This window comes from Candida metapsilosis (genome assembly GCF_017655625.1).
Source record: "Candida metapsilosis strain BP57 chromosome Unknown scaffold5, whole genome shotgun sequence".
Lineage (NCBI taxonomy): Eukaryota > Fungi > Ascomycota > Pichiomycetes > Serinales > Debaryomycetaceae > Lodderomyces > Lodderomyces metapsilosis.
This window is the reverse complement of record NW_027138163.1, coordinates 943,068-955,406: the sequence shown is the minus strand read 5'-3', so window position 1 is coordinate 955,406 and position 12,339 is coordinate 943,068. Positions and strand designations below refer to the sequence as shown.

The window sequence follows — 12,339 nt, the reverse complement described above, 5'->3', positions numbered from 1 at the left end:
TTTAACTTATTAAAAGTAAAAGCTTTAGTTTGGCTCTTGGGTTTGTTGAAAAGAAAGAATGAAAAAAGTGAAAAATTAATATAGCAATGGTTGTATGACTTTCGTTTTGAGATATTTTTCACCCCAAAAAAAAAAAAAAAAATTTTCTGCAAGAGAAAATCAAAGTCACACGAATCGAATCAAATTTTCGTATCACAAAAACATGTGTTTAAAGCACCTAAAATAACAAAGATTCAAATAAAGAAAATGAAATTTTTTGAGGGATTTATCATTCGAAAGACTAGGAAACACCTGAGCTGAGGGAATTAAATTCTCAAGCATTCCAGCTGGTTATAATTTAGCCTGTTATAAGGCCAATTTTACCCGCCTAGATAAATTGCGGCGCTTTCTAAATTTAGAAACTCAGCCATAAACCAACTTTGATGAAAAAAAATACCTCAATAGTGCTTGTGTGAAAGATAAAAGCTCTTTGTTGAGTGCCGTGCGCTATGGATGAGCTGTAAAAAAAAATCAACTCAGAACAACAATGGAAATTTGGAAAAGCCATGAAGTATTGGCAATTCGATACATGCGATATTTCTTCTTCCCACAATACATTCGCAAATACAAAGATTCACAATGGAAAGGTCTAGCTCCTTGCTTGTTCACATTTTACTCATGATCAGGTTTGCCATTCCAGTTATAGCAGCACTAAGATTTATATCAAAGATTGGATTCTTAAACTCCGCTAATCTAGACCACAATATTGACAACTTCAATGCATTGAACCAAACAGAATACGAATTGTTACAAAGAAGAGCAGATGAATGCAATGCCGAATTGGGGTTCAACTATACCCTAGCAGTCAATGAAGGTGGTTGGGATTTGTACAGAATTACAGGCGATGTGGACCCAGACGACGCAATGGACGACATGATGGATGAATGCGTCAATGGTGATTGGAGGTTTCAGTTTGTCATGACTAGCAGAATTGGCCAGGAACCACCAGGTTTGGACGATACTTTTAAAACTGTGTTGGGGCCAGAAGACTATAATAACCAAAGACCTGGTAGGTTAGGTGATTATGAGAGCAATAACCTGACGTCATCAACATTACGTGATTTATTTTTTAAACAGAGACCAGAAAGGCAGTCGAATCTGGTACGGCTACTAGAAGGGACCATGGTCACCTTCTTTCTGCTTCAAAAAGGAACTTGGTAGTGGGGACTACATCGTAATAAAAGCATAGTGAATCTCGCAATCAACAACAGCCCACGGAATTCCGTTTACACGCCAAACACAGCTCTTCCTCGTACTTCTTATTCCTAATCTTACCAAATTTCTATTAATCTACACACTAGACACAATCTCACTAGCATTTCTCAACACTTCAACCATTCTAATACACTCTTTTCTCTTTTGCACCGTCAACTCATTCTCTTTAACCAAATCAGGCAATTCAGGATTATTATACATCTTTTCCAACAATTCCTTTTGAATCTCATCCTTGGATCTATTTATCAATTTCAATACAATTGCCTTAGGAACAATATCAGCAACTGATCTTTTGACAATGTTGTAATACGATGAAATCAACAATTTAATAACTTCAGTCTCCATTGCTTCTCTTTCAGTCATTGTACCAGTTGCGCGCAATACTGGTGGTGGGGCTTCCATTTGTTGTAACCTCTTTTTATTCTTTGATGAAAAGAATCCACCAAAGAATCCATTGGCATTTTCATCAGTCTTGGGGATGTTGGAGTTATTAGCAGCTTGCTGTTGTTGTTGTGGCAATGGCTTACCTGTCTTTGGATCAACAGCAACTTGTGGCTTTGGATGGAACTTTTCCTCAACATAAGCCATTGCTTGAGTACCAGTTAATAAATCAGGATGTGCTGTATTGATATAAGTTTCCTCAGATTTGATAATATCACTAACAAAATTATTGGTTGGAATTAAAGCTTCTCTCAAATATTGGATAAAATGATTAGACAATTGCTCTTTCAATGCAGGATACCTTGAATATTGTGGTTGACTAATAATTTGTGACAAGATACGCACCAATTCATCAAAAATCAAATTTATACATCTAATTGCCGGATCTTCCATTCTCTTAATTTGTTGTTTTACCAAGACGGTAAACGCAGCAGTACCAACAAACAAGGAAGGTGCAGAACCAGATGTGTTGTGCAAAATGGTTCTAATATCAGCATCCTTAATTTGATCATATGGATCCAATGCAGTAATACCATTTTTGAAAATCTCATGGAAAACAAATGAAATACGTGCACCACCAGTTAATTCAGCCGAACTTAATTCCTTAGCTTCACCATCCAAAATACCAGTATAATCTTTGGTAAAATTGGTAATCATATTTAAAGCAATTGAAGCTGGTGATTCAGACATTTCAGGACCCAACAATTGCAATTCTGATTGATACTTTTTCAAAGAATGTTCAATTCTCAATTTAATATCAGGCAAGGTACTCTTGATATGATGCAACAAAATACCATTCAATTTCTTAGCCAAATAGGGTGTACCACAGAATTGTGCTTTGGCTCTATAAGACGGATGGTTTTCGAAAAATGAAGCCTCATCTCTCAAAGCTTCTCTAATGGTTTTCTTTGATTCGATATCCTTTTGACCTCTGTTAATCACTGGCACATATCCAAATCTAAGTGGAATAACTCTACCTGCTAAGATATCAATCACATCAGTACCTTGATCCATAAGATCAACTTTAGTCAACACACCAATAGTTCTTGACCCTTCTGGATCAACCTCTCTAGCCAATTTCAATCCATCAGAATTTGCCAAATCAGTGTTTGCTGCATTCACCGACAAGATAATAGCATTTGGCTTAGAAATAAACTTCAAAAGCATCTCTCTAATTTGCCTTTCAATATCCTTTGGTTGATCACCAACTGGAACTTTAGTCATACCAGGCAAATCAACCAATGTCAAAGTCAACACATGAGGTGAATAAATTCTCAAATTGATAGGAACTGGTGAAATCCCCAAGTTTTTACCAGTCTTGGCATCAGTCTCACGAACAATTTCATTTCTAATATCTTCAAAGTTATAAAACTTCTTTCCTGGTAAATGCAAGAATTCCCCCCATTCATCAGCATTATTCTCAGTTTGTCCTCCATCTTCAGTCGAATTTATATCAAGTAAATCCTTCTTATCTTTGTTCTGAGACGCTCTTCTATTAATCAATTGTAAAACCAATGGTCTTCTAGTAACAATACCAGTACCTCTAGGTAAGAAATCACGACCAACGATATTTTCCAAAACTGACGATTTACCTGAAGATTGAGATCCCACAACGGTGATTTGAGGTAAATCAACTGGTGAAGAGGAGCCACCACCAAGAGGAGCTAACGCATCCTGTAGCTTATTAATAGTTGCAATCAAATGTTCATCCATTGTTGATTTAAGGTATGAGCTTTTGGAGTTTTTGGTTTGTTTATCTCCTTGGTGGCACTAACGAAAATTTATTTCTTTTTTACGTTGCGTTTTGTCGTTAGGACATTTTGATCACATGCACACGACTTAGAGTAGTAGATATCATCAAGAGGGAGGATGCTACGCCACGAAGCAGTAAAGGAGTTACAATAAACTGAATTTACCAAAGGAAGAGACTGAAAGAAACATTGTAGTTCTGTACTTTCTATTTATGTATCTAAAACATACACATTGAAATCCAACTCTTTTACTTTCTCCAACTCAGCTTCCGTCAACTCCCAAGGAACACCAAAGATTCCAGCATTTATCTTTGGCATATTGACAACCTTCTTATCACCATGAACCTCCACATCGTCAATATCCTTTAATTGCGCAGCTAGATCCTCCAACGATTCATGAGTGTAGCAAGCAATTTGTTCAGGTGATTGATTAAAATCACTTGTAAATAAATTTGCAATATATACCCTAGACTCTTTAAAGTCATCAGCTCTCAAAAGTAATGTCTTGCCTAGTAAATTACTATTGTTGTGGCAATAGTTGGCGTATTCGGAGTTTGCTTGAGGGAATTTGGTTCTGAATACAGCAGCGATACCGCCACCCCAACTACCACCAGTGTTGCATGCATGTGCTAGTATCACAGATTTACCTGATTGAGTAGCAGTATGGCGAAACAAGTCACCAGTTATGTATTTGATTGTCATTGTGGGAAGAAGGAGACATTTTGATTAATGTGGAGATTTCTTTTCTTCGCGTTACAAGATATCATGGAGAATAGCTTTACTAAATTCGTCATTAAACTGTTCCTATCTACACAGGCAAGATCAACAATTACCTAAATTTAATGTATACAGTCTCCCCAGGAGAATGATGTTTAACGCCATTGAAATAGAAACCTAACTCAGACCCACACCCAAAAGTCTCATAAACCTTTTCCTCTTCCGAACCACTACTTCCATACGCAGTCTCTTCATAACTACTCATAAATGCAAATGCATGATTGAATTTTTCAACGGCATCCTCTCTATGCTTCAAAAACCGATCTTCTGGAGTCACCATGAAAAACTCAACCTCATCACCTCTTTCAGGTTTGGCTTCGGGGGATAATGCAATGATATCAGCTTTAGCACCCCAACCACCACCACCTGCTGTAACCTTAAACCTTTGGACAACAGTGGTTCCTCGTTTCCTCAACCTGACAAACACTTCTGTATCCTTACTTTCCAAACTCATTAACTTGTCACTATTTTCCAAATACTTGGCGGCTGGATTCTTTTCAATTGACTTCAACAAGTTCCCCACACAATTTGTTATTTTAAACTGCTTTCCAGGGTACAAAGGTGTCCATTTATCTTCAATTTTGTCCGTTGCATGGTTGGGAACAACACCTCTTGGTAATGCTACTTCCAATTCACATAAATGTTGACCTGAATGAGCGATATTTGTTTCTGAATCAAAGTAAAATAAAGTGAGAATTGATCCAGTGGAAAAGACCGTATTGGCTAAACTTATCCTAGCATCCATTTCATGTCTCAATTTCAAATTCAAATGCCCTTCGATATTTTTCCAATTCTTTCTAGCGCTCACGGGGTTAATGCCATCACTTTCTCTCGGAGGTTTATTCAAGTCATCCCTTTCTTCTAAAAGCAACGAATTGCTTATTTTCAACCGATGGTCAAGCCAAAGTTCACTAACACCGTTTCTGGCACAAGATGGTACCATTGTATCAATTCCAGCTACCACCACTTGTAAATCACTTTTTTGATGTAGTTCAATGACATCCTCAATAATCTGTGGCAAGTTTGTCGGAGTTGAGAAGATGAGTACCGATTGAGGTGCAAATTTATTCGGAGGTTGTAATTTGAAAGCTAAGGGGTTTATAGTAGACCGCGCATGGAATTGAGAGCTCTTGGTTTTAAGATATCGAAGGAATTGTCGTTGCATTTGGGAGAGTACAGGTATACAAGTTTATACTTATGTGCACTTTTTTTTTGGCAGTTTTATTTTTCCACTTCGTCTATTGTTCTCTTTTCTCCTCTTGGTATATCATCTTTGGACTCCTCTTTGACCTCGCTATCCTCTATATTGTCAGCTTGTGTATCTACCGCTGCAAACTCAGCTGCCAAATCTATATTTTCACCTCCTTGGTCCAACACTTTTTTCAAAACTGGTCCCCATACATCTTCATTCTTTTCAAAATCCTCCATCTTAAACACATTTTTATTCAACTGCCATTCAGACTGCTTGACTCTGATGAGTTCAACCATGTATGCAGAAGACTCCATAGCTCTACCGATATCACTAATCAAACTTCTAATATAAGTTCCAGAAGAGACATCTGATATGAAATGGATCATTGGCAACTTTTCAGGAAGTTGCTCATCGTCTGCTAGTAGTTTAGGCTTCACTTCCTCCTCCCCTTCATGTGTTTCAAGATACTCCTTGGAATAGTACAATGGTGAATCGTTCAAGGTTGGGTTATTCATCAATCCATGCTCTTTAGGAACTCCATTCTCATCCAACTCACTTTCAAGCTTGTCAAACTCGTGGTCCCTTGACAACAAGTCTTCTTCAACAACCTTGATGCTATTTACTCTAACATCTCTAACTTTGATTTGAGTAGGCAATGGCAATCCCTTTCTGGCATACTCATAAAGTGGTTTCCCATCCACTTTTAATGCTGAAAAAATTGGCGGTGTTTGTTTAATATCTCCCACAAACTTTTTCACACTCAGTTTCACCAACTCTGGAGTTATATGATCAATTTTCGTTTTGGTTACGATTTCACCCTCAGCATCTCCTGTAGTTGTTGATATTCCCAACAATGCCTTTGTCTCATAAGTCTTTTGACATTCGGCTAAATAGTACTGCAACTTCTTTGTACCCAATCCAACACCAACAACCAACACTCCACTAGCCATTGGATCCAAGGTCCCACCATGACCGATTTTTATTTTAGTTGCATCTGCTCTCTTTTGAGCACGGCTCTTCCATTTCTTGTCTCGACTTAAATCAGAAAACACTTTTTCCTTCATTGCTTTTAAGTCGGGGGCAAAAGTCTTGGATTTGGTGAATAGTTCTTGAAGTTCGCCTATACATTTCGCCGATGAAATGCCCGATGGCTTGTATACTGCAAATACTCCATTCATTGTGGGTGTGGAAGTACCATGAGATGTGCAACATTTTCAGTGTCAAAAAAAGTTAAAGTGTCGTAAGAATTTGCGCGATATTGGGAACCACTATGTAATAAGGCCTATTGCTCTTCTTTTGGTACATACGCTATACAAAGGGAAAGGTACCCCATCTTGCGAGGCGATATAATCTGAACGTCTTTTGGTTGCCATTTGTCGTTGACATTTTCCACAAATTGCTCCAATTCCAATACTTTTCTCTTTGTATGGGTGTATAGACTGAGCGTATTCAATATCTGGATGAAGAGACCACCTGTTAATACATCCAAGACATTCTCTATCAATGTGATTACATGGAATGGATAAAAAGCATCATACAAGAGCTCGTTAATCTGCTTTATAGTACCCAGTAGATCCTCCTGCAGTATATTCCCAAATCCAACAATCTCTGACGTGGTTCCAAATTTCGCTCCATCATAGAACCCAGTTATTACATTCCCACCCTCGTCTAATTTGATAGCACCTTCCTCGTGACCTGGGTAGACTGAAGAAAACTGGGGTACTAAATCAGAATAAGCGATTGTGTCATAGCACCTCGGTATTCGAACAATCCTTGTTTTATGAAATGTGCTTGATGATGTATCTGCGTAAAAGTTGGGAAAATGGTTGATTACTAAAGCCGGCTGTGATGAATCGTGGTTGGGTGCAAGAAACTCATGGTGGTTGAAGAACACCAACTTGGGATCTTTTCCCTCTTTCAGTAGATTGTATTTATCATCCACAAAGCCTTGTCCATGTTCCTCCGCCATGCGTGTGTGAATAACGGATGCGTGATGGGGAAGGGATTATTTTATGATGCGTGGAAAAGTGACTTGTAAATGCCGAAGCATCGACTATAGACAAATGTGTGGTGGTTGTTCCAGAGTGGTGAAGGTACTGTTACTCAGTGTTATCCCGTGAACGAGTTTAGTACTTCCTGACGCAAGTCCTTGTTTGTACCTTCGTCTACCGCTTCGTTACACCTGACTTGTCTTAAGGGAAAAAAAAAATTTAAATTGATTTTTAAAATTTTCCAAAACTTTTCAGAAGATTCGATATTGTCAAAAGATCACAGATGCTTCCTTACAGGCAGTGTGTTAATAGCTGCAAAATAGCCAGTCAGCTAAGCCGACCCAGTGTGAGACTTGTTGCTTCTCAAATTGGTGTTCATGTGAGATCTCACTCCACCCAAGCAGCAGCGGCAGCAGCAGCAGCTGTAAAAGAGCCAGTCCAAGCAGCTAAACCAACTGTTAAACCACAACAAAAGCAGACCAAACCCGCCGCCCCCAAAGTCAAGAAAGTGAACCACAAGTTGAATGATGTGACGAAGCAAATCAAGCAGACTATAGAATCAAACACCGACTTGACTGAGTCCAAGGAAATTTTCGAAGAGGGTATTGCATTTCTTCGTGAGGTTCAACATGAAGAGTACATATCTGATCGTGACTTGTACAATTCATTCTTACCATTGGCAACTGAACTTTTTTCTAGAGCCAAGAAGGAAGGAGCTGATTTGGAACAATTTCTTACAATGTTTGTAAAGTACCGTGTTGCTCATCAATATCATTTCACCGAGGTTGCAGCCAACTTGTTGAAAAATGAAGATGGCAAGCAAGCCATTTATCAAAAGATTATCCAATTGTGGGTAACCTTTATTGAGTATGACAAGTTAAACTATATCCCCAATGCATATGTTAAAACAGAGGACTCAAGAGTCAGATATAACAAATATCAACTTCCAAACCTTGTGTATTATGCTTATGTCTTGTCATGCTTGCTACAAAACTTGCCTTATTCCGAAAAAGATGCACTTCGATTCTTTGAAGCCAAAAAGGTGCCATTTTACAACGAAGTTAAAACCACTCTTGCAAATTATCACGTTTTCAACAGACTTGAATTTGAAAAATTTAGAGACTTTTTAGAGAATGATAGAAAGGATAAGATTGATCCAAATAGTGTTTTCATGTTGAATAGAATCAATCGTGCTACAGATAGAAAATTATTGGATGTGATTTATACTGAAATTGCTGAAGTTTGTGAAAAACGTGATTTGAAAATTGAAGAGAGGATTATGGTTGCATTGATGGAAAAGTATTTCTACTATGATGAGTATGATCAAGTGTTTAGCATGTTCCAGAACATTATGAAGTCTGGTATTTCTCCATCGATAGATGCATGGAATTTAGTGCTCAGAGCCATGATCAATCCTAATAGATTTATCAATGCAACACCAGAGCAAAAGGAAGAATACATGCAAAAGTTTGAACGTACTTTAAAGACAATTCAAGCAAGTGGGCTCAAGTATAATGTCAATACTTTGAGTTCAATTATTAGTGCTTACTCAATTGCCGGTAAATTTGACATTGCTGAAGATTATGCTAAACAATATGCTAGCTTGGGAATTAATGATGAAGCAAAGGATGGAATATTGAGAGGATTAATTTTCAACGACAAGATTAGCGAAGCTGAAGCCAAAATGCAAGAGTACATTAAAGATGGTACCAATTACAAACCAAATGTTGGTGTTATGAATGATTTCCTTAATTACTACTTTAGAAAACAAAATTACAATGCAATCTTTGGTATCAATGATTTTATGAAGCAGCATGGAATTGAAGAAAATGTGGTCACTTTGACTACTATGATCAATGCATACTTCAAGTACCTTGTTTCCATTGGAAAGAGTCCTAATCTTGGTGATTTCTTGCAAACATTGAAAGGTGCAAAATCACTCAATGAACATTCATTTGCTTCTGTTTTGAATGGATTGATTCTGTCAGCAAACATTGATGCTGCAAGACAATTGTACAAAGTGTTGAAAAGAAAGTTTCCTAGATCTGCATGGATCCAGAGTAATATGTTGACAGCTGAGGTGACTTTAGGAGATATCTCTGCAGCCGAACAAATTTTCATTCATTACATCACCAAGATTAGAAATGATCCTATTATTTGGAACACCATGTTGAGGAACCTCTTGGTTCGTGATGAGAATAAAGCTTTGGAGTATTATGAAAAGATGAAGCAAGCTGGCGAGTCTAAACCAAATGAGTATACATACTACTTCCTCCTTGATTATTTCTACAAGAAACATAACAAGGAGGTTGTACAGAAACTTATTACCGATTTGTCCAATAGCTCATTAACGACATATGGTACAAAATTACCAGCCGTTCTTTCCAAAATTCACAAGAGGATCGTTGAGTTACCATCCCCCATTTTGGTTCAAATGAAGCAAAACAACTTGTAAAAAATAAAAAAACATTGAACTAAATACATGTAAATACTAATAGAAACGAGATGCTTTCTCTAAAACTCATCAACTTCTCCCATTGCTTTCTTCCACACAGGTCCAGCAAATGTGACAATGCGATCACGAATACTTCCAAAATCATCCAATGCTGGTCTAGTATCCAACATGAAAGCTGGCATACCAGTTTCCTCGTCATCAGGTGCACTATAGTAATCAATAACATATCGAACTTCTTTCCAACCTTGGTTTCTTCCTTGGCTTCTCAACACAGTCCAATCATGTCTGTCAAATGGTGGAACAGTATTGAATGTTTCAGGAAACAACTGACCCAACCACAAATACATCCTTGCTTTTGGCGATAAATCATGAGGCTTTCCCGTAAACTTTTTCAACCGTGGTTCAATCTTTGTTTCCTTTGTATACTTGTCTTCCCATTCCAAAATTTGTTGCCAGGCACCTTCATTGAGGAAATTGTGCACTTCAACCATAGATTCTACTGCATCTTCTGGAATACCATCTCCTTTTCCTTTAGCTAGCATCGCATTAAGCATTTGCTGTGGCGATGGGTATTCCCATAACCCTTGATCTGAAGTTTCTCCTCTAGGAATAGTTGATATCGTTCTTTCCGTAGATAATTTGATCTTTTGTCCTGGTGCAAGCTCACTGGAGATAGCCATTGGCATATTGTTCATAGGGTTCAACACCTCATCTGAATCTTTTGAAAGAACTGGGCATGTTGGTGCTGATGATGATTTTGTGAATGATGAATGATCTATAGGGCAAGCCAGTAGAGATGAAGAAGATGAAGATGCGGGGGTTCCTGTGTTTGCTACTTGAGATACTATTGCCAGTTCAACCTTGTCTGCCCAAAACCAACCCATGATGATATAAATGTGTGATGGAATAGATTGTCCTATAGAGATGAGATTAATTTTGCTTACTTATCTTTAGAAAAAAAGAAATTTATTCTCCGGCGCGAGTCATACATTGGGGAGAGGCGTTTTGGCATGGAAGTTAGCTACTGGGGAAATGAGCCCGTTTAGAACGAGTACACTTGTGTATACGTCTTTGATCATTGCTGTTTCACTTTGTACTTGCCTGGAATGTATGATTGTTGGAGTTCAAGAAGTATTAAAATTCACTACTTTTTTCAAGTATTTTGCACCTAATTTTTAACAAAAATTCTCCATTTTGAATGCGGTGTTACTTTTCTTCCTGCAGTCTTATAGTTAGTAGATATGTGAGAGTTTTGGCTACCGGAGTGATGCAAAATTGAATTCATCCGACTTATGTGTCCGATTTCTCAGGGGCTACAAATGTTACACTCGGATTAATGTCGGTGGCTTAGATTCCAATCACAAGAGTAGAGATATTTCTAACCAATCAGGGTTCTCCTTTGCGCCTTCATTAAGAATGGTTATACAATAAGCAGTAAGGCCACCAGACCTATACTGCTACTGCAAAGATGTCAACGTTGAATGAGCACAGGATCAGCTTAAAAGACAAGACAATATACCACATTCGGTTTACGAGGTTCTCCACGCATAGCCGTTTGAAAGTGGTACCTTTTTTTCACAAGACAACTCCATTCATTAACGGAGCTACAACGTCCACAACAGCGTATCTGCAAGTTCACTTTGTGACTTGGAGACAAACTTTTGCTATTGTATGATTGCAAAAACCTTAATTAAAGATAATAGGTCTGGCTTAGAGTTTAAAAAAAAAAGAAAAACGTATGATTATATGCACCACAGTGTGGCTGTTGTAGTTTTATACATTGTTACTTTTCAATATGGTTTGAGACAATGATTCATATGTACTTTGAATTTAACCCAATTGGGATTAATTGGGGTTATATTAAACGGAGTTAAAGGTCAAAAGCCTTGATTACAATGAGAGCTGATTGACCTCTACTGGAACGAATCAGACACGATTTCAAGTATGCGAAACAATGTTATACCGATAATTGTACCCAATAATACCAGCGGACAATGGATTAACACAACGCTTTCATTGTGTAGTATAAACAAGAAAACTATTTATACTTGACAATAGCTCAGCCAATGAAAAGCCTTCACGACCACTAGTTTGAAGGCTCGGAGGGAAACCAAAAAAAAAAAAAAAAATTATCTAAAAAAGCTTGAACCGAAGCGAACTTTGTCGGACTTCGTTTTTGTATACGGAGTTCGTGAAGTCGAAGAGGGAGACTAAGAGCAAGCAAACAAGCTGTAGTAGCTCTTAACAATGACTAGGTTTGGTTTCTGTGTCTAGTCTAAGTTTGATAGCACAAATTGGTACCAAATTTCAATTTCTACTATATGCCCCGGTTCAGTAATTATCCAAGAGAGAGAGAGACAAAGACATTGTTTTTATAATTTTTGTGTTGTCAGACACTAATACAGCTCTCGCCACGTTTGTGTCTCACGTCTGCATGAGTCTGAGTCATGGTTTGTGTCATCAGACAGAAAACAAATT

At 37.8% G+C, this 12,339-nt stretch overlaps 8 protein-coding genes across 8 annotated transcripts; 2 read left to right on the top strand and 6 right to left on the bottom strand. All coding sequences in view use genetic code 12, as the record gives it.

The window, feature by feature from the left end:
- Positions 1 to 657: 657 nt before the first annotated feature.
- Positions 658 to 1,200, top strand: I9W82_004150 (uncharacterized protein; the record flags this gene model as incomplete). Its single annotated transcript, XM_067693193.1, has 1 exon — positions 658 to 1,200. One exon carries the CDS (start codon positions 658 to 660, stop codon positions 1,198 to 1,200), a length of 543 nt encoding a protein of 180 aa, XP_067547738.1.
- Positions 1,201 to 1,329: 129 nt separating this feature from the next.
- On the bottom strand, positions 1,330 to 3,408 carry VPS1 (dynamin-like GTPase; the record flags this gene model as incomplete). Its single annotated transcript, XM_067693191.1, has 1 exon — positions 1,330 to 3,408. The coding sequence occupies one exon, from the start codon at positions 3,406 to 3,408 to the stop codon at positions 1,330 to 1,332; it is 2,079 nt and encodes a 692-aa protein (XP_067547737.1).
- Positions 3,409 to 3,656: 248 nt separating this feature from the next.
- On the bottom strand, positions 3,657 to 4,148 carry I9W82_004148 (ADP-ribose 1''-phosphate phosphatase; the record flags this gene model as incomplete). The annotated part of the gene is made up of 1 exon (XM_067693190.1): positions 3,657 to 4,148. One exon carries the CDS (start codon positions 4,146 to 4,148, stop codon positions 3,657 to 3,659), a length of 492 nt encoding a protein of 163 aa, XP_067547736.1.
- A 127-nt stretch (positions 4,149 to 4,275) lies between these two features.
- Positions 4,276 to 5,388, bottom strand: I9W82_004147 (uncharacterized protein; the record flags this gene model as incomplete). The annotated part of the gene is made up of 1 exon (XM_067693189.1): positions 4,276 to 5,388. One exon carries the CDS (start codon positions 5,386 to 5,388, stop codon positions 4,276 to 4,278), a length of 1,113 nt encoding a protein of 370 aa, XP_067547735.1.
- Positions 5,389 to 5,444: 56 nt separating this feature from the next.
- Positions 5,445 to 6,593, bottom strand: PUS4 (pseudouridine synthase; the record flags this gene model as incomplete). The annotated part of the gene is made up of 1 exon (XM_067693188.1): positions 5,445 to 6,593. The coding sequence occupies one exon, from the start codon at positions 6,591 to 6,593 to the stop codon at positions 5,445 to 5,447; it is 1,149 nt and encodes a 382-aa protein (XP_067547734.1).
- Positions 6,594 to 6,697: 104 nt separating this feature from the next.
- Positions 6,698 to 7,384, bottom strand: I9W82_004145 (uncharacterized protein; the record flags this gene model as incomplete). The annotated part of the gene is made up of 1 exon (XM_067693187.1): positions 6,698 to 7,384. One exon carries the CDS (start codon positions 7,382 to 7,384, stop codon positions 6,698 to 6,700), a length of 687 nt encoding a protein of 228 aa, XP_067547733.1.
- A 305-nt stretch (positions 7,385 to 7,689) lies between these two features.
- On the top strand, positions 7,690 to 9,861 carry I9W82_004144 (uncharacterized protein; the record flags this gene model as incomplete). Its single annotated transcript, XM_067693186.1, has 1 exon — positions 7,690 to 9,861. The coding sequence occupies one exon, from the start codon at positions 7,690 to 7,692 to the stop codon at positions 9,859 to 9,861; it is 2,172 nt and encodes a 723-aa protein (XP_067547732.1).
- A 59-nt stretch (positions 9,862 to 9,920) lies between these two features.
- CYC3 (holocytochrome c synthase) lies at positions 9,921 to 10,745 on the bottom strand (the record flags this gene model as incomplete). The annotated part of the gene is made up of 1 exon (XM_067693185.1): positions 9,921 to 10,745. The coding sequence occupies one exon, from the start codon at positions 10,743 to 10,745 to the stop codon at positions 9,921 to 9,923; it is 825 nt and encodes a 274-aa protein (XP_067547731.1).
- Between the last annotated feature and the right edge of the window lie 1,594 nt (positions 10,746 to 12,339).